The 24,672-nt window shown below is 47.3% G+C and overlaps 1 protein-coding gene and 1 long non-coding RNA gene across 4 annotated transcripts; both read right to left on the bottom strand.

Moving 5' to 3' along the window:
• Nucleotides 1-5,917: 5,917 nt before the first annotated feature.
• LOC127922755 (uncharacterized) lies at nt 5,918-6,934 on the bottom strand. Of its 3 annotated transcripts, none has more exons than XR_008112170.1 (3): nt 6,774-6,934; nt 6,363-6,507; nt 5,918-6,314 (listed from the first exon to the last, which is right to left on the bottom strand). It is a non-coding gene; the product is annotated as an uncharacterized LOC127922755 (long non-coding RNA). The 3 variants fall into 3 exon arrangements; XR_008112171.1 differs by lacking the exon at nt 6,774-6,934 and adding an exon at nt 6,679-6,735 and having other exon boundaries at nt 6,363-6,462; XR_008112172.1 differs by lacking the exon at nt 6,774-6,934 and adding an exon at nt 6,633-6,681.
• A 1,850-nt stretch (nt 6,935-8,784) lies between these two features.
• Nucleotides 8,785-14,945, bottom strand: LOC118389590 (uncharacterized). Its single transcript, XM_052506613.1, has 6 exons — nt 14,341-14,945; nt 14,024-14,117; nt 11,228-11,301; nt 10,489-11,133; nt 9,114-10,017; nt 8,785-8,853 (listed from the first exon to the last, which is right to left on the bottom strand). The coding sequence occupies exons 1-6, from the start codon at nt 14,469-14,471 to the stop codon at nt 8,785-8,787; spliced, it is 1,917 nt and encodes a 638-aa protein (XP_052362573.1). The 5' UTR covers nt 14,472-14,945.
• Nucleotides 14,946-24,672: the final 9,727 nt, after the last annotated feature.

The raw sequence follows: 24,672 nt of genomic DNA, 5'->3' as shown, positions 1-24,672 counted from the left end.
TGTCAGGTCTGAAACCCAGGAGGGTTTTGCTTTGAAACCCAGCAGGGTACTGTCTTTTGAAATGGAGTGTTCTGTCAGGTCTGAAACCCCTGAGGGTTCTGTCAGGTCTAAAACCCAGCAGGGTTCTGTCAGGTCTGAAACCCGTGAGGTTTCTGTCAGGTCTGGCAGGGTTCTGTCAGGTCTGGAACCCAGCAGGGTTCTGTCAGGTCTGAAACCCAGGAGGGTTCTGTCAGTTCTGGAAACCCATGGAGGGTTCTGTCAGGTCTGGAACTGGAGGGTTCTGTCAGGTCTGGAACCCAGAGGGTTCTGTCAGGTCTGGAACCCAGCAGGGTTCTGTCAGGTCTGGAACTGGAGGGTTCTGTCAGGTCTGGAACTGGAGGGTTTTGTCAGGTTTGGAACTGGGGTTTTGAAATGGAGGTTTCTGTCAAGTTTGAAACCCAGTAGGGTTCTGTCAGTTCTGAAACCCATGAGGGTTCTGTCAGTTCTGAAACCCATGAGGGTTCTGTCAGGTCTAAAACCCAGCAGGGTTCTGTCAGGTCTAAAACCCAGCAGGGTTCTGTCAGGTCTGAAACCCAGTAGGGTTCTGTTAGGTCTGAAACCCAGCAGGTTTCTGTTAGGTCTGAAACCCAGCAGGGTTCTGTCAGGTCTGGAACAGGAGGTTTCTGTCAGGTCTGAATCCCAGCAGGGTTCTGTTAGGTCTGAAACCCAGTAGGGTTCTGTTAGGTCTGAAACCCAGCAGGTTTCTGTTAGGTCTGAAACCCAGTAGGGTTCTGTTAGGTCTGAAACCCAGTAGGGTTCTGTTAGGTCTGAAACCCAGGAGGGTTCTGTCAGGTTTGAAACCCAGCAGGGTTCTGTTAGGTATGGAACCCAGGAGGGTTCTGTCAGGTTTGAAACCCAGCAGGGTTCTGTCAGGTTTGAAACCCAGCAGGGTTCTGTCAGGTTTGAAACCCAGCAGGGTTCTGTCAGGTCTGAAACCCAGGAGGGTTCTGTCAGTTCTGAAACCCATGAGGGTTCTGTCAGGTCTGAAACCCAGGAGGGTTCTGTCAGGTCTAAAACCCAGCAGGGTTCTGTCAGGTCTAAAACCCAGCAGGGTTCTGTCAGGTCTGAAACCCAGGAGGGTTCTGTCAGGTCTGAAACCCAGGAGGGTTTTGTCAGGTTTGAAACCCAGCAGGGTACTGTCGGGTTTTGAAATGGAGGTTTCTGTCAAGTTTGAAACCCAGTAGGGTTCTGTCAGTTCTGAAACCCATGAGGGTTCTGTCAGGTCTGAAACCCATGAGGGTTCTGTCAGGTCTAAAACCCAGCAGGGTTCTGTCAGGTCTAAAACCCAGCAGGGTTCTGTCAGGTCTGAAACCCAGGAGGGTTCTGTCAGGTCTGAAACCCAGGAGGGTTTTGTCAGGTTTGAAACCCAGCAGGGTACTGTCGGGTTTTGAAATGGAGTGTTCTGTCAGGTCTGAAACCCCTGAGGGTTCTGTCAGGTCTAAAACCCAGCAGGGTTCTGTCAGGTCTGAAACCCGTGAGGTTTCTGTCAGGTCTAAAACCCAGCAGGGTTCTGTCAGGTCTGAAACCCAGCAGGGTTCTGTCAGGTTTGAAACCCAGCAGAGTTCTGTTAGGTATGGAACCCAGGAGGGTTCTGTCAGGTTTGAAACCCAGCAGGGTTCTGTCAGGTTTGAAACCCAGCAGAGTTCTGTTAGGTATGGAACCCAGGAGGGTTCTGTCAGGTTTGAAACCCAGCAGGTTTCTGTTAGGTATGGAACCCAGCAGGTTTCTGTTAGGTCTGAAACCCAGCAGGGTTCTGCCAGGTTTGAAACCCAGCAGGGTTCTGTCAGGTCTGAAACCCAGCAGGTTTCTGTTAGGTCTGAAACCCAGCAGGTTTCTGTCAGGTCTGAAACCCAGCAGGGTTCTGTTAGGTCTGAAACCCAGTAGGGTTCTGTTAGGTCTGAAACCCAGTAGGGTTCTGTTAGGTTTGAAACCCAGGAGGGTTCTGTCAGGTTTGAAACCCAGCAGGGTTCTGTTAGGTATGGAACCCAGGAGGGTTCTGTCAGGTTTGAAACCCAGCAGGGTTCTGTCAGGTTTGAAACCCAGCAGAGTTATGTTAGGTATGGAACCCAGGAGGGTTCTGTCAGGTTTGAAATCCAGCAGGGTTCTGCCAGGTTTGAAACCCAGCAGGGTTCTGTCAGGTATGGAAATGGAGATTTCTGTCAGGTTTGAAACCCAGCAGGGTTCTGTCAGGTATGGAAATGGAGGTTTCTGTCAAGTTTGAAACCCAGTAGGGTTCTGTCAGTTCTGAAACCCATGAGGGTTCTGTCAGGTCTGAAACCCATGAGGGTTCTGTCAGGTCTAAAACCCAGCAGGGTTCTGTCAGGTCTAAAACCCAGCAGGGTTCTGTCAGGTCTGAAACCCAGGAGGGTTCTGTCAGGTCTGAAACCCAGGAGGGTTTTGTCAGGTTTGAAACCCAGCAGGGTACTGTCGGGTTTTGAAATGGAGTGTTCTGTCAGGTCTGAAACCCGTGAGGGTTCTGTCAGGTTTAAAACCCAGCAGGGTTCTGTCAGGTCTAAAACCCAGCAGGGTTCTGTCAGGTCTGAAACCCAGCAGGTTTCTGTCAAGTCTGAAACCCAGGAGGGTTCTGTCAGGTTTTAGACCCAGCAGAGTTATGTCAGGTCTGAAACCCAGGAAGGTTCTGTCAGGTCTGAAACCCAGCAGGTTTCTGTCAGGTCTGAAACCCAGCAGGTTTCTGTCAGCACTGTATGTGCAGTATATACTGAGCCTTCAGAAAGTATTCACACCCCTTGACTGATACTGAGCCTTCAGAAGGTATTCACACCCCTTGACTGGTACAGAGCCTTAAGAAGGTATTCACACCCCTTGACTGATACAGAGCCTTCAGAAGGTATTCACACCCCTTGACTGGTACTGAGCCTTCAGAAGGTATTCACACCCCTTGACTGATACAGAGCCTTCAGAAGGTATTCACACCCCTTGACTGGTACAGAGCCTTCCGAAAGTATTTACACCCCTTGACTGGTACAGAGCCTTCAGAAAGTATTCACACCCCTTGACTGGTACAGAGCCTTCAGAAAGTATTCACACCACTTGACTGATACTGAGCCTTCAGAAGGTATTCACACCCCTTGACTGATACAGAGCCTTCAGAAAGTATTCACACCCCTTGACTGGTACAGAGCCTTCAGAAAGTATTCACACCCCTTGACTGGTACAGGTACAAACTAAATGCTAGACTTATATTGTCCCCGCTGTACCAAACTAAATGCTAGATTTATATTATCCCCTGCTGTACCAAAGAAAGTAAATCTAGATTTATATTATACAGAGCCTGTACCAAACTAAATGCTAGTATTCACCCCTTGACTAAATGCAGATTTATATTATCCCCGCTGTACCAAACTAAATGCTAGATTTATATTATCCCCGCTGTACCAAACTAAATGCTAGATTTATATCATCCCCTGCTGTACCAAACTAAATGCTAGACTTATATTAGCCCCGCTGTACCAAACTAAATGCTAGATTTATATTATCCCCGCTGTACCAAACTAAATGCTAGATTTATATTATCCCCCGCTGTACCAAACTAAATGCTAGATTTATATTATCCCCGCTGTACCAAACTAAATGCTAGATTTATATTATCCCCGCTGTACCAAACTAAATGCTAGATTTATATTATCCCCTGCTGTACCAAACTAAATGCTAGATTTATATTATCCCCCGCTGTACCAAACTAAATGCTAGATTTATATTATCCCCGCTGTACCAAACTAAATGCTAGACTTATATTATCCCCGCTGTACCAAACTAAATGCTAGATTTATATTATCCCCGCTGTACCAAACTAAATGCTAGATTTATATTATCCCCCGCTGTACCAAACTAAATGCTAGACTTATATTATCCCCCGCTGTACCAAACTAAATGCTAGACTTATATTATCCCCGCTGTACCAAACTAAATGCTAGATTTATATTATCCCCGCTGTACCAAACTAAATGCTAGATTTATATTATCCCCGCTGTACCAAACTAAATGCTAGATTTATATTATCCCCGCTGTACCAAACTAAATGCTAGATTTATATTATCCCCGCTGTACCAAACTAAATGCTAGATTTATATTATCCCCGCTGTACCAAACTAAATGCTAGATTTATATTATCCCCCGCTGCAGACCTCTAAATGCTAGATTTATATTATCCCCGCTGGGCCAAACTGAATTAGTTTATATTATCCCCGCAGACTGAACTAAATGCTAGATTTATATTATCCCCCGCTGTACCAAACTGATACAGACTTCCGTATTGTCCCCGCTGGGCCTTGACTAGTTTATATACAGACCTCCGTAGCGCTGTAGACTGATACAGACCTCCGTTATCTCCCGCTGGGCCTTGACTAGTATTAGCTAGACTTATACAGACCTCCGTAGCAAACTGGGCCTTGACTAGTATTAGCCCTGATACAGACCTCCGTAGCGCTGGGCCTTGATTAGTAATAGCAGACTGATACAGACCTCCGTAGCGCTGGGCCTTGACTAGTATTAGTAGACTGATACAGACCTCCGTAGGGCTGGGCCTTGACTAGTATTAGCAGACAGATACAGACCTCCGTAGGGCTGGGCCTTGACTAGTATTAGTAGACTGATACAGACCTCCGTAGCGCTGGCCCTTGACTAGTAATAGCAGACTGATACAGACCTCCGTAGGGCTGGGCCTTGACTAGTATTAGTAGACTGATACAGACCTCCGTAGCGCTGGGCCTTGACTAGTAATAGCAGACTGATACAGACCTCCGTAGCGCTGGCCCTTGACTAGTATTAGTAGACTGACACAGACCTCCGTAGCGCTGGGCCTTGACTAGTATTAGTAGACTGATACAGACCTCCGTAGCGCTGGTCAAAAATGTCTTTGCAGAATCTATGGGCAAAGACACAAAACAGCCACATCAACATGGAAAACAACCACTGTTTGTGCTGTATTAATTTACCATCCTTACAAACCACTTAATGTAAATTAACATTACAGTATTGTACATAGGCTGGTCATCTAGGGTTGTACCTGTAGACTTTATATCACCATGAAGAAATACAAAACAAACAGTCCACAATACAGTTAATGAGTGCGTTGTGATATCAAGCTGTTTGTGATGATGTGGCTCAGTTGGTAGAGCATGGTGCTTGCAATGCCAGGGTTGTGGGTCTGATTCAGGGGACCAGTATGAATATGTATGCTCTCACTACTGCAAGTTTCTCTGTATACAAGTGTCCTACAGGCCCTAGTTCTGTCGCACCTGGACTGCTGTTCAGTCGTGTGGTCAGGTGCCACAAACAAGGACTTGGGAAAATTGGAATACGGCTGGCCCGTAAATGTACACAGAGAGCTAACATTAATAATATGCATGTCAATCTCTCCTAGCTGAAAGTGGAGGAGAGATTGACTTCATCACCACTTGTATTTATGAGCGGTATTGACATGTTGAATGCACCGAGCGGTCTGTCTAAACCACTTGCACACAGCTCGGACACCCATGCATACCCCAGAAGACTTGGCAGGAACTAACGGGGATCCATAATAAACCCCAGGAAGAGTAGCTGCTGCCTTGGCAGGAACTAATGGGGATCCATAATAAACCCCAGGAAGAGTAGCTGCTGCCTTGGCAGGAACTAATGGGGATCCATAATAAACCCCAGGAAGAGTAGCTGCTGCCTTGGCAGGACCTAATGGGGATTCATAATAAACCCCAGGAAGAGTAGCTGCTGCCTTGACAGGAACTAATGGGGATCCATAATAAACCCCAGGAAGAGTAGCTGCTGCCTTGACAGGAACTAATGGGGATCCATAATAAACCCCAGGAAGAGTAGCTGCTGCCTTGACAGGAACTAATGGGGATCCATAATAAACCCCAGGAAGAGTAGCTGCTGTAAATGAAATGAACCATTTGAGTTTTTATTGAGAAAGAAGTTTCATTTTAAGAAACTGGAAAACATATCAAGCAAGTATTTTTATATTCCACAGGTATTATCAGATCAACTGTTTTGTACAGATAATTAAATCAGACTCAAGTTACAAATGAACACTCAAAATACATTTAGTAAAAAATGTCACCAGTCACAGCATTTACCAGTCCTGTACTAGCAAGCCATTAGTCTCTAGGGGGAAAACCTGCAGCACCCCGACCCCCCCAAGCCATTAGTCTCTAGGGGGAAAACCTGCAGCACCCGACCCCCCAAGCCATTAGTCTCTAGTGAGGGGGAAAACCTGCAGCACACGACCCCCCAAGCCATTAGTCTCCAGTGAGGGGGAAAACCTGCAGCACCCGACCCCCAAGCCATTAGTCTCCAGTGAGGGGGAAAACCTGCAGCACCCTGACCCCCCAAGCCATTAGTCTCTAGTGAGGGGGAAAACCTGCAGCACCCTGACCCCCCAAGCCATTAGTCTCCAGTGAGGGGGAAAACCTGCAGCACCCGACCCCCCAAGCCATTAGTCTCTAGGGGGAAAACCTGCAGCACCCCCCCCTGCAAGACCCCCAGCACCCCGACCCCCAAGCCATTAGTCTCTAGTGGGGGAAAACCTGCAGCACCCGACCCCCAAGCCATTAGTCTGCAGTGTCTCTAGGGGGGAAAACCTGCAGCACCCCGACCCCCCAAGCCATTAGTCTCTAGGGGGAAAACCTGCAGCACCCGACCCCCCCAAGCCATTAGTCTCTAGGGGGAAAACCTGCAGCACCCCGACCCCCCAAGCCATTAGTCTCTAGTGAGGGGAAAACCTGCAGCACCCCGACCCCCCAAGCCATTAGTCTCTAGTGAGGGGGAAAACCTGCAGCACCCGACCCCCCCAAGCCATTAGTCTCTAGTGAGGGGGAAAACCTGCAGCACCCGGCCCCCCAAGCCATTAGTCTCTAGGGGGAAAACCTGCAGCACCCCGACCCCCAAACCATTAATCTCTAATAAAATAATATATGCCATTTCTCCAGTGAGGGGGAAAATCTGCAAACCCCGACTTAAGTCATGTAGTCTCTAGTGAGGGGGAAAAACCTACATTCTGACGTAAGCCATGGTCTCTAGTGAGGGGGAAAAGCTGAGCACCCCCAAACCATTAGTCTCCAGTGAGGGGGAAAACCTGCAGCACCCCGACCCCCCAAACCATTAATCCTAGTGAGGGGGAAAACCTGCAGCACCCCGACCCCCCCAAACCATTAATCTCTAGTGAGGGGGAAAAACCTGCAGCACCCCGACCCCCCAAACCATTAATCTCTAGTGAGGGGGAAAACCTGCAGCACCCTGACCCCCCCAAACCATTACTCTCTAGTGAGGGGGAAAAAGCTGCAGCACCCCGACCCCCAAACCATTAGTCTCCAGTGAGGGGGAAAAACCTGCAGCACCCCGACCCCCCCAAACCATTAATCTCTAGTGAGGGGGAAAAACCTGCAGCACCCCGACCCCCCCAAGCCATTAGTCTCTAGTGAGGGGGAAAAACCTGCAGCACCCCGACCCCCCCAAACCATTAGTCTCTAGTGAGGGGGAAAAACCTGCAGCACCCCGACCCCCCCAAACCATTAGTCTCCAGTGAGGGGGAAAAACCTGCAGCACCCCGACCCCCCAAACCATTAGTCTCTAGTGAGGGGGAAAAACCTGCAGCACCCTGATCCCCCCAAACCATTAATCTCTAGTGAGGGGGAAAACCTGCAGCACCCCGACCCCCCCAAACCATTAGTCTCTAGTGAGGGGGAAAACCTGCAGCACCCTGATCCCCCAAACCATTAGTCTCTAGTGAGGGGGAAAACCTGCAGCACCCCGACCCCCCCAAACCATTAGTCTCCAGTGAGGGGGAAAACCTGCAGCACCCCGACCCCCCCAAACCATTAGTCTCTAGTGAGAGGGAAAAACCTGCAGCACCCCGACCCCCCCAAAACCACTTCCCATGGTCATGTAAATAGCTACATTAATAAATAAATACATAAATAAAGAATAAATACAGACATAACTTGATGTAGTATTCAAAAGATATACTATATCTTTATAAAACAACTTATTGCCCCTGAACATGATAAACCTGTACTGTCTCTCTGGACGAAAGACATTTGGCAACTTACCCACACACAAAAAAAAAACATTAAAAAAAGTTTAAAAACTTGTAGTATTGATCACACATTAGATACACAATCTTTAGATACATGCCAAAACTCATCACATCTTACTCAGGCAACAATAATCATTGAGATTTATCTGGTCTGTACAATATTTTAATGCAGATTCACAGCCTTGCATACAGATGTTTGGTGCCATCGGAGTTGTGTGAGTTGCTACTTGGTATTAAATTCAACCTGTTTACCATTTATTGTCCTGATTGAAGTTGAGGTATTGGTCCGTGGAAGTGGGTGATCACTTATTGCAGTGGCACAGTCTGGTTGTACGGTGTAGGGAGGTGAAGTTGCCCCTAGATGCTGATATTGGGTCAGTTCTGGATTTTTGCCACTTGTAGTTAAAATTAGAATTGGGGGAGCTGATTCTAGATCTGTACTGAGGGGAAACTTCACCCTGGAGTCTGGTTGTACATCCTGGTCCTCAGACCAGAACACTGTCCTCTTCTCAGATCCACTTCTCCTCCTCCTCACCCTGGAGTCCACAGAGAGAGTAACACGAGAACCAGTCATCTCCCCAATCCCAGCCTCAGACCCAATCCCAGCCTCAGACCCAATCCCAGCCTCAGACCCAATCCCAGCCTCAGACCCAATCCCAGCCTCAGACCCAGCCCCTTCATAGACCACTGTCCTCTTCTCAGATCCACTTCTCTTCCTCACCCTGGCCTGTCTGGGGTGCCTGACTACTGTCGATGCCCTTGGCCTGCTGGTGGGAATAAGGGGGCCAGGGTTACAGATGCTAGACCCTGCCCTCACGCTCTCTCCAGCCCTCACCCCAACCCTCTCCCCAGCCCCAACCCTCTCCCCAGCCCTCACCCCAACCCTCTCCCCAGCCCCAACCCTCTCCCCAGCCCTCTCCACAGCCCCAGCCCTCTCCCCAGCCCCAACCCTTTCCCCAGCCCTCTCCCCAGCCCCAACCCTCTCCCCAGCCCCAACCCTCTCCCCAGCCCTCTCCCCAGCCCCAACCCTCTCCCCAGCCCTCTTACTAGCCCTTGCTCCAGCCGCAGACCATGCCCAAGCCCCAGTCCCAGACCCAGACCCTGTCCAGTGCAGTCCCCTGCCAGTCCCAGACCCGATCCCAAAACCAGCCCTCTCCATAGCCCTTTCCCAAGCCTCACACCCAGTCCCTGATCCAGACCCAGTCCCTGATCCAAAACCAGTCCCTGATCCAGACCCAGTCCCTGATCCAAACCCAGTCCCTGTCCCTCTCCTTCGCTCAGATTCACTTCTCCCCCTCCTCTTTCTCACGCTACTGGAGACTTCATAGAGGGCACCACTAGATCCAGACCCAACACAATTACATCCTCTGGGAGTCCCAGTCCCTGACCCAGTCCCTGACCCTGACCCAGACCCTGACCCAAAACCGGGGTTCCTGACTACAGACGATGACCTCTGCCTTCTGGTAGGACTAACGGCTACAGGGTTACGGATGTTCCCAAAAGCCTGCATCCGTTTCAGGTGGCCGATCCCCACGGCAGGACTCTCACAACTCTGACGCCCAGAGACCTTCTCAGCAGAGTGGACCCGACTCTCACTGTAGCTCCTCTTGGGGAGAGAGACCCGGTGGTCAGAGAAGGGGTTGAGGCAGGGAGAGGTGTGTGAGCGGCAGGCCACAGTACAGGGCGGGTAGCGAGCGTGGTAATGTGTGCAGCCAGACAGCGGGACAGAGGGAGACAGGGAGGAGAGGAGAGTAAAAGGGAAAGCTCTCTGGCACTGGAGGATGCATTTGGGAGAGCTGAGTCTCCCGTGGAGGGAGGGTGCACCATGGTGGGAACAGTAGCGACTGGTTGGAACAGAGGACACACTCCCACTCTCCTCCTGAACCGTCTGGATCCGGAGCCACTCCAACAGCAGTAGCTGCTCCAGGTACCTGAATCCAGCCAAAGTGTATTTGTCATATGCACAGGATCCAGCATCGTGTACACAGTACAATGACATGCTTCCCCTCAAGCTCTCCTCTCAAAAAGATACATATTCAATAAAGAAAGTCTTCAAAAAAAGCACGATAAGAACACTATGGGCCCGATTAGGACAAGTTGACTTATTTATTTTTATCCTTTATTTAACTAGGCAAGTCAGTTAACAACAAATTCTTATTTACAATATCGGCCTAGGAACAGTGGATTAACTGCCTTGTCAGCTCGGGGATTCGATCTAGCAACCTAGAAACTTTTCGGATACTGTCACCACTAGGCTACCTGAGTCAAAAAATGTTGACTTAAGTCCATGTTAAGTCAATTTATCTCAAGTCTGAATCGGGCCCTATGTCAATAAAAGTAAGTAAGAAATCATAAAAGAACACATCGGTATAAAAGTAATGTTCGTAAAGTAAGTAGAGTACCTGTCCAGCGCCATGCCTGCAGGTCTGGAGTGGGGGGGGTGTCTTCCCTCTGGGTGGAGAAACACGGCCAGCTGCCGGAGGCTCCAGGAGTTGAAGGGTGGAGGGAGGAAATCTGGGTAGCTGAACAGACCAGGGGCGTGGCCTCGGGGTCCAGGGAGATCAGGTTGGAAGTCATGGGGAAAGATGACCTCTGGACGGAGGTCGAGGTTAGGGGGGGAGGATGGGGAGGAGGGGAGAGGGAGCCTCTCCGATTCAGACAGGTCTGTGTCTATGTCACTGTATATGTCCCCTTCTCCCTTCTCTTTCCCCCCTACATCCCCCTCTACACAACCCAACCCCCCAGACACCTGGGCTGTCCTCTGGTCCACAGGTACACCTCCAGGCAGGACCTGGGAGCTATGGCTGGAGCTGTGGTTGTGAGGAAGGGACACAACTTGTCTACTCCTCCTGGAGACAGTCTGCTTCTGTTCCCTGTGATGGCTGCTCTGAGCCTCCCTCTCCTGATCCTCCCTCCTCTCCTTCTCTCTCTGCTCTCTCCTCTCCCTCCTCTCCTGCTGCTCTCTCCTCCTGCTCCTCTCTCTCCTCTCCTTCCCATCCAAAGCTGATAACAGGGGCAATGAAGGAGGCTCCAACTGGCCCTGAGTGCTGAAGTAACAGACACAGTTAGAACATCTCAGACATGGTCATATAGAATGATACAGGGTGATACAGGATGAGGTAGTATGAGAAACTAGCTCACCGGAGTTCAGAGGTGTTGGTGTTGTGTTTGACTGAAGGAATGTTTGGTTTGTGCTTCTGTCTTCTTTGCTGCTTCTAAGATCAAAAACACAGTGAAGACCCAGGTCAGTACCCTATTCCCTATGGGCTCTGGTCAAACGTAGGTCATTAAAAAAGGGAACAGGGGGCCATTTTGGACGCAGGCCTTGAGAATAAAACTGCAGCTTTTATGACAGTCATGCTGATATCCCTTCAAGCCTAAAAATAGCTAGACTACTGTACAATGGGGATTTACAGTATCTCTGGGCCCCAGCTCTGAGACAGTATCTCTGGGCCTCAGCTCTCATACAGTATCTCTGGGCCCCAGCTCTGAGACAGTATCTCTGGGCCCCAGTTCTCTGAGACAGTATCTCTGGGCCCCAGCTCTCTGACAGTATCTCTGGGCCCCAGCTCTCTGACAGTATCTCTGGGCCCCAGCTCTGAGACAGTATCTCTGGGCCCCAGCTCTCAGACAGTATCTCTGGGCCCCAGCTCTCAGACAGTATCTCTGGGCCCCAGCTCTCTGAGACAGTATCTCTGGGCCCCATCTCTCAGACAGTATCTCTGGGCCCCAGCTCTCTGACAGTATCTCTGGGCCCCAGCTCTCAGACAGTATCTCTGGGCCCCATCTCTCAGACAGTATCTCTGGGCCCCATCTCTCAGACAGTATCTCTGGGCCCCAGCTCTCTGACAGTATCTCTGGGCCCCAGCTCTCAGACAGTATCTCTGGGCCCCAGTTCTCTGAGACAGTATCTCTGGGCCCCAGCTCTCTGACAGTATCTCTGGGCCCCAGCTCTCAGACAGTATCTCTGGGCCCCATCTCTCTGAGACAGTATCTCTGGGCCCCAGTTCTCTGACAGTATCTCTGGGCCCCAGCTCTCAGACAGTATCTCTGGGCCCCAGCTCTCAGACAGTATCTCTGGGCCCCAGCTCTGAGACAGTATCTCTGGGCCCCATCTCTCAGACAGTATCTCTGGGCCCCATCTCTCAGACAGTATCTCTGGGCCCCAGCTCTCTGACAGTATCTCTGGGCCCCAGCTCTCAGACAGTATCTCTGGGCCCCAGTTCTCTGAGACAGTATCTCTGGGCCCCAGCTCTCTGACAGTATCTCTGGGCCCCAGCTCTCAGACAGTATCTCTGGGCCCCATCTCTCTGAGACAGTATCTCTGGGCCCCAGTTCTCTGACAGTATCTCTGGGCCCCAGCTCTCAGACAGTATCTCTGGGCCCCAGCTCTGAGACAGTATCTCTGGGCCCCAGCTCTCAGACAGTATCTCTGGGCCCCAGCTCTCAGACAGTATCTCTGGGCCCCAGCTCTCAGACAGTATCTCTGGGCCCCAGCTCTGAGACAGTATCTCTGGGCCCCAGCTCTCTGAGACAGTATCTCTGGGCCCCAGTTCTCTGACAGTATCTCTGGGCCCCAGTTCTCTGACAGTATCTCTGGGCCCCAGCTCTCAGACAGTATCTCTGGGCCCCAGCTCTGAGACAGTATCTCTGGGCCCCAGCTCTCAGACAGTATCTCTGGGCCCCAGCTCTCAGACAGTATCTCTGGGCCCCAGCTCTCATACAGTATCTCTGGGCCCCAGCTCTCAGACAGTATCTCTGGGCCCCAGCTCTCAGACAGTATCTCTGGGCCCCAGTTCTGAGACAGTATCTCTGGGCCCCAGCTCTCAGACAGTATCTCTGGGCCCCAGCTCTCAGACAGTATCTCTGGGCCCCAGCTCTCAGACAGTATCTCTGGGCCCCAGCTCTGAGACAGTATCTCTGGGCCCCAGTTCTCTGACAGTATCTCTGGGCCCCAGCTCTCTGACAGTATCTCTGGGGCCCAGCTCTCAGACAGTATCTCTGGGCCCCAGCTCTGAGACAGTATCTCTGGGCCCCAGCTCTGAGACAGTATCTCTGGGGCCCAGCTCTCAGACAGTATCTCTGGGCCCCAGCTCTGAGACAGTATCTCTGGGCCCCAGCTCTGAGACAGTATCTCTGGGCCCCAGCTCTCAGACAGTATCTCTGGGGCCCAGCTCTCAGACAGTATCTCTGGGCCCCAGCTCTGAGACAGTATCTCTGGGCCCCAGCTCTGAGACAGTATCTCTGGGCCCCAGCTCTCAGACAGTATCTCTGGGCCCCAGCTCTCAGACAGTATCTCTGGGCCCCAGCTCTCAGACAGTATCTCTGGGGCCCAGCTCTCAGACAGTATCTCTGGGCCCCAGCTCTCAGACAGTATCTCTGGGGCCCAGCTCTCAGACAGTATCTCTGGGCCCCAGCTCTCAGACAGTATCTCTGGGCCCCAGCTCTCAGACAGTATCTCTGGGCCCCAGCTCTGAGACAGTATCTCTGGGCCCCAGCTCTGAGACAGTATCTCTGGGCCCCAGCTCTCTGACAGTATCTCTGGGCCCCAGCTCTCTGACAGTATCTCTGGGCCCCAGCTCTCAGACAGTATCTCTGGGCCCCAGTTCTCTGAGACAGTATCTCTGGGCCTCAGCTCTGAGACAGTATCTCTGGGCCCCAGCTCTCATACAGTATCTCTGGGCCCCAGCTCTCATACAGTATCTCTGGGCCCCAGCTCTCAGGCAGGATCTCTGGGCCCCAGCTCTCAGACAGTATCTCTGGGCCCCAGCTCTGAGACAGTATCTCTGGGCCCCAGCTCTCAGACAGTATCTCTGGGCCCCAGCTCTGAGACAGTATCTCTGGGCCCCAGCTCTCAGGCAGGATCATGTCAATATAAATACTTTTTAATATATACATTGTTAATGTCATATTTTTCCTATGGACAGGAGGACCTACCTTGTCTGCTGACGGGGTGGGAATGTGAGTGTTGTCCACACTTGGGATCATCATCTGGGGATGCAAAGGCTTCTTTTGGGTCGTCATTCTGGTGCTATTCAATACATTGGATTTAGGCATAAACTAGTGTATATACGCTGTGTTAGGGCAAAATGTATGAAAATAAAACTAAAACGACTACGCTAGAGGTTTGAAAAGCCGAAGTATAATTAGGAAAGAAGAGCAATACATTTGAAGCTTATTTTTACATTGGTAATATGCTCGATGTATGTAGGTCCGGTCTTAACTGCTATTTAGAGCAGAACAGATACTACTACCTCGTCACATGTTTTGTCGGTCCATGAACTTTTGGCCCATTCCCGCTCCACCCTGCTCGGGAGCTTGTTGAGTCCAGTTGCAGCGCTTTGCTGCACAACAGTCCCCATCCTGGGTTACGACCGGAGTCCATCCAATAAACGACAAATCATCTCAGAGATTAAAGCTCATTTAAAATAAAACATGGCCCAGTTTGAGAAAGATAGAAATTCAGCAGTGTATCAATAATGCACTAGATATAATATAGCCTACCATTAATACAATTATTCAAAAACGAAATACAATCAGATGAAAAACGAATAGGCATATGAACCGATCAATGATTTCAACCTTCGCGTGTAAAGGAAAATAGCGGACTGTAAACCTAGAATTAAAGACCCGCTTTGGGTCAGCGGCTGTGTTTCAGGATCTGTCCGATTATAAAAACGGACAAAATATGAATACATGTATCCATGCGACCGCGTACAAAGCGTCTTCCCTTGTTAAGAAAGCTGTTATAATTTCCCACAAATGGCATGTTTTTATTCTATGCAGCGCCTGCACAATACTCATTTTCGCTATTTTCTACACTTCTTGTTGCGACCAGCTGATTTGTTGAACGCCTGCAAAGCTTTGTGGGTAATATAGTGTCTACGTCACACAACACATCTTTACTACTAGGTTTTAGAAACGGCTATTTTTGCGGTTATTTGGCACTCTAATGTGTAATACCGCCATTATCAGTCGCTATAAGAGAATGATACACAATCATTCGTTTTTTTCCACGATTTTATTTCCCTAAATGTAGCCTATAGACGTTTTACTGTTCCCCTGTCCCAATAACATGCTAAAAAAACACGAATGGAATAATACAGAACATGCTAATGTATGCCGATTACAGGGACGATTACAGCCAGACAACTTGCTATTTATAAAGAGTTTCATTCCAAAATGCTTTATATCCATTTTCCGAAATATTAGTAAATTAGCTTTTATTGTTTCAAGAAATTATGAAAGCGTTTGGTGTGTTTTTTCACGATCTAAACGTGGGGTTGTTCAACGACAGACATGTATTTGTTTAAAATCACTTGATGGTTTCATTTTCACATATGTTTTTTTTTTGTTGCAAAATACTATATATCTGCCTCACTGTAAGAGAAATAAGTAGTACAGCTGGGTTTTACACAGTCAAATGTAAGAAATAACTTGTTTTTTTTATAAAGAACAGTGCAAATATTTAAAATATATCCAATACAGTAATATGATAACAGATATGCATGTAAAACATTTACATTAAAAAAAAAAATGTAAGTTAGTAGATGCTCTTATCCAGAGCAACTTACAGTCAGTCAGCACATTAAGGGCAACAACAACCAGTGAGAGATATGGGCAGCATGGGCAGCCTCACAGCAACCAGTGAGAGATATGGGCAGCATGGGCAGCCTCACAACAACCAGTGAGAGTTATGGGCAGCATGGGCAGCCTCACAACAACCAGTGAGAGATATGGGCAGCATGGGCAGCCTCACAACAACCAGTGAGAGATATGGGCAGCATGGGCAGCCTCACAACAACCAGTGAGAGATATGGGCAGCATGGGCAGCCTCACAACAACCAGTGAGAGATATGGGCAGCATGGGCAGCCTCACAACAACCAGTGAGAGATATGGGCAGCATGGGCAGCCTCACAACAACCAGTGAGAGATATGGGCAGCATGGGCAGCCTCACAACAACCAGTGAGAGATATGGGCAGCATGGGCAGCCTCACAACAACCAGTGAGAGATATGGGCAGCATGGGCAGCCTCACAACAACCAGTGAGAGATATGGGCAGCATGGGCAGCCTCACAACAACCAGTGAGAGATATGGGCAGCCTCACAACAACCAGTGAGAGATATGGGCAGCATGGGCAGCCTCACAACAACCAGTGAGAGATATGGGCGGCATGGGCAGCCTCACAACAACCAGTGAGAGATATGGGCAGCATGGGCAGCCTCACAACAACCAGTGAGAGATATGGGCAGCATGGGCAGCCTCACAACAACCAGTGAGAGATATGGGCAGCATGGGCAGCCTCACAACAACCAGTGAGAGATATGGGCAGCCTCACAACAACCAGTGAGAGATATGGGCAGCCTCACAACAACCAGTGAGAGATATGGGCAGCCTCACAACAACCAGTGAGAGATATGGGCAGCCTCACAACAACCAGTGAGAGATATGGGCAGCATGGGCAGCCTCACAACAACCAGTGAGAGATATGGGCAGCCTCACAACAACCAGTGAGAGATATGGGCAGCATGGGCAGCCTCACAACAACCAGTGAGAGATATGGGCAGCCTCACAACAACCAGTGAGAGATATGGGCAGCCTCACAACAACCAGTGAGAGATATGGGCAGCCTCACAACAACCAGTGAGAGATATGGGCGGCATGGGCAGCCTCACAACAACCAGTGAGAGATATGGGCAGCATGGGCAGCCTCACAACAACCAGTGAGAGATATGGGCAGCATGGGCAGCCTCACAACAACCAGTGAGAGATATGGGCAGCATGGGCAGCCTCACAACAACCAGTGAGAGATATGGGCAGCATGGGCAGCCTCACAACAACCAGTGAGAGATATGGGCAGCCTCACAACAACCAGTGAGAGATATGGGCAGCATGGGCAGCCTCACAACAACCAGTGAGAGATATGGGCGGCATGGGCAGCCTCACAACAACCAGTGAGAGATATGGGCAGCCTCACAACAACCAGTGAGAGATATGGGCAGCATGGGCAGCCTCACAACAACCAGTGAGAGATATGGGCAGCCTCACAACAACCAGTGAGAGATATGGGCAGCATGGGCAGCCTCACAACAACCAGTGAGAGATATGGGCAGCATGGGCAGCCTCACAACAACCAGTGAGAGATATGGGCAGCATGGGCAGCCTCACAACAACCAGTGAGAGATATGGGCAGCATGGGCAGCCTCACAACAACCAGTGAGAGATATGGGCAGCCTCACAACAACCAGTGAGAGATATGGGCAGCATGGGCAGCCTCACAACAACCAGTGAGAGATATGGGCAGCATGGGCAGCCTCACAACAACCAGTGAGAGATATGGGCAGCCTCACAACAACCAGTGAGAGATATGGGCAGCATGGGCAGCCTCACAACAACCAGTGAGAGATATGGGCAGCATGGGCAGCCTCACAACAACCAGTGAGAGATATGGGCAGCATGGGCAGCCTCACAACAACCAGTGAGAGATATGGGCAGCCTCACAACAACCAGTGAGAGATATGGGCGGCATGGGCAGCCTCACAACAACCAGTGAGAGATATGGGCAGCATGGGCAGCCTCACAACAACCAGTGAGAGATATGGGCGGCATGGGCAGCCTCACAACAACCAGTGAGAGATATGAATAATAATATATATATGTTCAGTCTCCTATTGACTGAGGTGAATGTTCAGTCTCCTATTGACTGAGGTGAATGTTCAGTCTCCTATTGACTGAGGTGAATGTTGAGTCTCCTATTGACTGAGGTGAATGTTCAGTCTCCTATTGACTGAGGTGAATGTTCAGTCTCCTATTGACTGAGGTGAATGTTCAGTCTCCTATTGACTGAGGTGAATGTTCAGTCTCTTATTGACTGAGGTGAATGTTCAGTCTCTTATTGACTGAGGTGAATGTTCAGTCTCTTATTGACTGAGGTGAATGTTCAGTCCTCTATTGACTGAGGTGAATGTTCAGTCTCCTATTGACTGAGGTGAATGTTCAGTCCCCTATTGACTGAGGTGAATGTTCAGTCCTCTATTGACTGAGGTGAATGTTCAGTCCCTTATTGACTGAGGTGAATGTTCAGTCTCCTATTGACTGAGGTGAATGTTCAGTCTCCTATTGACTGAGGTGAATGTTCAGTCTCTTATTGACTGAGGTGAATGTTCAGTCTCCTATTGACTGAGGTGAATGTTCAGTCTCCTATTGACTGAGGTGAATGTTCAGTCCCCTATTGACTGAGGTGAATGTTCAGTCCTCTATTGACTGAGGTGAATGTTCAGTCTCCTATTGACTGAGGTGAATGTTCAGTCTCCTATTGACTGAGGTGAATGTTCAGTCTCCTATTGACTGAGGTGAATGTTCAGTCTCCTATTGACTGAGGTGAATGTTCAGTCCTCTATTGACTGAGGTGAATGTTCAGTCTCTTATTGACTGAGGTGAATGTTCAGTCTCCTATTGACTGAGGTGAATGTTCAGTCTCCTATTGACTGAGGTGAATGTTCAGTCTCCTATTGACTGAGGTGAATGTTCAGTCTCCTATTGACTGAGGTGAATGTTCAGTCTCTTATTGACTGAGGTGAATGTTCAGTCTCTTATTGACTGAGGTGAATGTTCAGTCTCTTAATGACTGAGGTGAATGTTCAGTCTCCTATTGACTGAGGTGAATGAAGTTAGAGCAGCAAGGTGATAATGGCTGGAGAACATTTGGCTTGTTTCTGCTTTTCTCCTAATTGCATTTTAGAGTTTTTAAATAGTTTAGAAATGCAGTTAATGAGCTTCAATTTAAAAAATAATTAATTGGAGAGGCTGAGGTTCAAATCAAGTCAAATCAAATTGTATTTGTCACATGTGCCGAATACAACCTTACAGTGAAATGCTTACTTACAAGCTCTTAACCAACAATGCTTTCAGAATTGAAGAAAAAAAATATATAATAAGTATTAAATCAAAAATAGAAAATAAAAGTAACAAATAATTCAAATTCTACTGTCTCAATTATATTATCAAATCAAATGTATTTATATAGCCCTTCGTACATCAGCTGATATCTCAAAGTGCTGTACAGAAACCCAGCCTAAAACCCCAAACAGCAAACAATGCAGGTGTAAAAGCACGGTGGCTAGGAAAAACTCCCTAGAAAGGCCAAAACCTAGGATAAACCTAGAAAGGAACCAGGCTGTGGGGTGGCCAGTCCTCTTCTGGCTGTGCCGGGTGGAGATTATAACAGAACATGGCCAAGATGTTCAAATGTTCATAAATGACCAGCATGGTCGAATAATAATAAGGCAGAACAGTTGAAACTGGAGCAGCAGCACGGTCAGATTATGACAGAACAGCTACATCTACTGTCTCTATTACATTATGACAAACCAGCTAGATCTACTGTCTTAATTATATTATGACAGACCAGCTATATATTCTGTCTCATTTATATTATGACAGAAGAGAGAGATCTACTGTCTCTACTATATTATGAAATACCAACTACATCTAATGTAAATATTATGACAGAGCAGCTAGATCTACTTTGTCAAGTATTTTGACAGTCCAGCTATATCTAATGTCTCTATCATATTTCGACAGCACAGCTAGGTCTACTGTCTCATTTATATTGCAAAATACCAGCTAGAATTACTGTCTCTAGTATATTATGATAGACCTGCAAGATCTGTCTCATTTATATTATGACAGACCAGCTATATCGACTACCTCTACTATATTATGAGACCAGCTAGATCTACTGTCTACTATTTTATGACAGACCAGCTAGTTCTATTATATCTATTATATTATGACAGACCAGTTACATCTACTGTCTTTATTATATTATGACAGACCTGCTATATCGACTACCTCTACTATATTATGAGACCAGCTAGATCTACTGTCTACTATTTTATGACAGACCAGCTAGTTCTATTATATCTATTATATTATGACAGACCAGTTACATCTACTGTCTTTATTATATTATGACAGACCTGCTAGATCTATTATTATGTCAGACCAGTTACAACTACTGTCATTATTATACTACGACATACCATCTCTTTTTTTCTGTCTCCATGTTAAAACACACAAACTAGATCTACTGTCTCTATTATATATGACAGACCAGCTAGATCTACTGTCTCTATTATATTATGACAGACCAGCTCGATCTACTGTCTCTATTATATTATGACAGACCAGCTAGATCTACTGTCTCTATTATAATATGACAGACCAGCTAGATCTACTGTCTCTATTATAATATGACAGACCAGCTAGATCTACTGTCTCTATTATATTATGACAGACCAGCTAGATCTACTGTCTCTATTATAATATGACAGACCAGCTAGATCTACTGTCTCTATTATATTATGACAGACCAGCTAGATCTTGATGCGGCAGCACAGAAAGGGCTCTGATGACACCTCCTTCGCTGGATCAGCACACACCATCACCACCTCTTGAGTGGGGGCCGGATAGCTGGCCCGAGGGGATGCCTTGCATTCGGGCACCGCCCCCAGAAGGGGGAGAGAGCGGGTCATCAACAGAATGAGAAAGAGCTAGACTAGCAGTATAATTTTAATGGGTTAAACTGATGCATGAGTTGGGGATAGAGGATGCATCTGTCATTAGGAATGTTTCATAGTAACAAGTCAAACTGACCCTTTACAGAAATAGCTCGCCACAAGGTTAGAATATGACTCAGCCAGCTAAAGCTGACCTGTTCCTGAAAAGAGTATATAACAGAATGCCTCCTTAAAATACATCCTCTTAGGGATAGGACGGGACACAAATGTCTCAACTGGCCAATTGCGATAATGCAGAGTGCCAGATTCAAATAAAATCTCAAACTTAAATTAAATCACACATGTCTAGATATACGAGCATACAAGGGGAAAGCGAAAGTAAAACCCAGAGGTACTACTAAGTCTGATATTATCTAAGATCCCAAAACACGCCTGACGGCACCACAAAGGCTAATCACCGACTAGAAGGGCAGGATACATAACTAGGCCAGTCCGGCGGGCCTGTGAGTCACCTGTTAGCCTGGTGACATAAGAACCTGAGTGAGACGACTTGTATCACTCTCGAAGACAGTACCTTAATGGTCTTATAGAAAATCCACTAGCAAAACTCTACTGTCTCTATTATATTATGACAGACCAGCTAGATCTACTGTCTCTATTATATTTTGACAGACCAGCTAGATCTACTGTCTCTATTATATATTATGACAGTCTAGCTATACCTACTGTCTCTATTATAATATGACAGACCAGCTAGATCTACTGTCTCTATTATAATATGACAGACCACCTAGATCTACTGTCTCTATTATAATATGACAGACCACCTAGATCTACTGTCTCTATTATAATATGACAGACCACCTAGATCTACTGTCTCTATTATATTATGACAGACCACCTAGATCTACTGTCTCTAGAATATTATGACAGACCGGCTAGATCTACTGTCTCTATTATAATATGACAGACCAGCTAGATCTACTCTCTAGAATATTATGACAGACCGGCTAGATCTACTGTCTCTATTATATTATGACAGACCAGCTAGATCTACTGTCTCTAGAATATTATGACAGACCGGCTAGATCTACTGTCCTTATTGTATTATGACAGACCAGCCAGTTTCCTCTCTCTATTATATTATGACAGACCGGCTAGATCTACTGTCTCAATTATATTATGACAAATCAGCTCGATCTACAGTCTCTATATTATGACAGACCAGCTAGATCTACTGTCTCTTATATTATGACAGACCAGCAAGATCTACTGTCTATATTATAATATGACAGACAAGCTAGATCTACTCTCTCTATAATATGACATACCAGCTAGATCTACTGTCTCTATTATTATTATGACAGACCAGCTAGATCTACTGTCTCTATTATATTAATGACAGACCAGCTATATCTACTGTCTATATTATATTATTACAGACCAGCTATATCTACTGTCTCTATTATATTATGACAGAACAGCTAGATCTACTGTCTCATTATATTATGACAGACCAGCTAGATCTACTGTCTCTATTATATTATGACAGACCAGCTAGATCTACTGTCTCTATTATATTATGACAGACCAGCTAGATCTACTGTCTCTATTATATTATTACAGACCAGCTAGATCTACTGTCTCATATTATGACAGATCAGCTAGATCTACTGTCTCTATTATATTATTACAGACCAGCTAGATCTACTGTCTGTATGTTTCTATTATATTATGACAGACCAGCTAGATCGACTGTCTCTATTATATTATGACAGAACATCTAGATCTACTGTCTCATTATATTATGACAGAACATCTAGATCTACTGTCTCTATTATATTATGACAGACCAGCTAGATCTACTGTCTCTATTATATTATGACAGACCAGCTAGATCTACTGTCTCTATTATATTATGACAGACCAGCTAGATCTACTGTCTCTAGTATATTATGACAGACCAGCTAGATCGACTGTCTCTATTATATTATGACAGAACATCTAGATCTACTGTCTCATTATATTATGACAGACCAGCTAGATCTACTGTCCTTATTGTATTATGACAGACCAGCTCGATCTACTGTCTATTATATTATGACAGACCAGTTAGATCTACTGTCTCTATTATATTATGACAGACCAGCAGGTTCTACTTTCTACCTGTTGTTGTTATGGTGATAATATTTATCAACCCTTCTACCTGCTGTTATGGTGATACTTGGCCAGGTCGATGAAGATGGCTGCACGGTACTCTCTTTTATCGATGGTGGTTATATTGTTTAGTACCTTGAGCGTGGCTGAGGTGCACCCGTGACCGGCTCGGAAACCAGATTGCACAGCGGAGAAGGTACAGTGGGATTCGAGATGGTCAGTGACCTGTTTGTTGACTTGGCTTTCGAAGACCTTAGGCAGGGTAGGATGGATATAGGTCTGTAACAGTTTGGGTCCAGGGTGTCTCTCCCTTTGAAGAGGGGGATGACCGCGGCAGCTTTCCAGTCCTTGGGGATCTCAGACGATATGAAAGAGAGGTTGAACAGGCTGGTAATAGGGGTTGTGACAATGGCGGCGGATAGTTTCAGAAATAGAGGGTCCAGATTGTCAAGCCCAGCTGATTTGTTGCAGCTCTTTCAGAACATCTGCTATCTGGATTTGGGTAAAGGAGAAGCTAGGGAGGCTTTGGCGAGTAGCTGCGAGGGGGGGGGGGTGGCGGAGCTGTTTCCGAGGTTGGAGTTGCTCTAAGATTGTGAGGAAGCTACTTTTAAAGAATGTCCAGGCATCCTCAACTGATGGATCAATATCCTTCCAGGATACCCGGGCCAGGTCGATTAGAAAGGCCTGCTCGCAGAAGTATTTTAGGGAGCGTTTGACAGTGAAGAGGGGTGGTCGTTTGACTGCGGCTCCATAGCGGATACAGGCAATGAGGCAGTGATCGCTGAGATCCTGGTTGAAGACAGCGGAGGTGTATTTGGAAGGCCAGTTGGTCAGGATAACGTCTGAGGGTGCCCTTGTTTACAGACCTGGTCGGTTCCTTGATGATTTGTGTGAGATTGAGGGCATCTAGCTTAGATTGTAGGACTGCCGGGGTGTTAAGCATATCCCAGTTTAGGTCACCTAACAGAAACTCTTGAAGCTAGATGGGGGGCGATCAATTCACAAATTTATTTTAATTTTATTTTACCTTTATTTAACTCGGAAAGTCAGTTAAGAACAAATTCTTATTTTCAATGACGGCCTAGGAACAGTGGGTTAACTGCCTGTTCAGGGGCAGAACGACAGACTTGTACCTTGTCAGCTCGGGGGTTTGAACTTGCAACCTTCTGGTTACTAGTCCAACGCTCTAACCACTAGGCTACCCTGCCGCCCCGGTGTCCAGGGCACAGCTGGGAGCTGAGAGGGGTCGGTACTATGTATCATGGGGCGGCAGCGTAGCCTAGTGGTTAGAGCTGACAAGGTACAAATCTGTCGTTCTGGCAGCAGCCACTCAATGTTAGTGGTGGCTGTTTAATAACCTGTTGAGTGTAGGTGGCAGTATTTTGATTTTTGGATGAAAAACATACCCAAATTTAACTGCATATTTCTCAGGCCTAGAATCTAGAATATGCATATAATTGTCAGATTAGAATAGAAAACAAACAACGTTTCCAAAACTGTCAAACTATTGTCTGTGAGTATAACAGAACTGATATTGCAGGCGAAAACCAGAGGAAAATTCAACCAGGAAGTGGCCTCTATTTTGAAAGCTCCATGTTCCATTGAATGCCTTCCCTCCATTTTAAGGGATATCAACCAGATTCCTTTTCCTATGGCTTCCCCATGTTGTGAACTGTCTTTAGACATAGTTTCAGGCTTTTATTTGGAAAAATGAGTGAGAAAGATCACATCGCGTCAGTGTATAGCTGGGTGTCCCCAGAATTTTGCTTGTGCAACAGTTTTGAGCAGCCATTGTGTCTCTCTCTCCTATTGACGAAGCTAAAGTATATTATCGATGATATATTGAAAAAACAGCCTGAGGCTTGATTATAAAAAACGTTTGACATGTTTCTGTGGAGATTACGG

The sequence above is a fragment of the Oncorhynchus keta genome, unplaced genomic scaffold, assembly GCF_023373465.1.
Source record: "Oncorhynchus keta strain PuntledgeMale-10-30-2019 unplaced genomic scaffold, Oket_V2 Un_contig_269_pilon_pilon, whole genome shotgun sequence".
NCBI classification, from domain to species: Eukaryota; Metazoa; Chordata; class Actinopteri; order Salmoniformes; family Salmonidae; genus Oncorhynchus; species Oncorhynchus keta.
The sequence above is the reverse complement of the archived record's forward strand: the minus strand, read 5'-3'. Positions and strand labels throughout refer to the sequence as shown.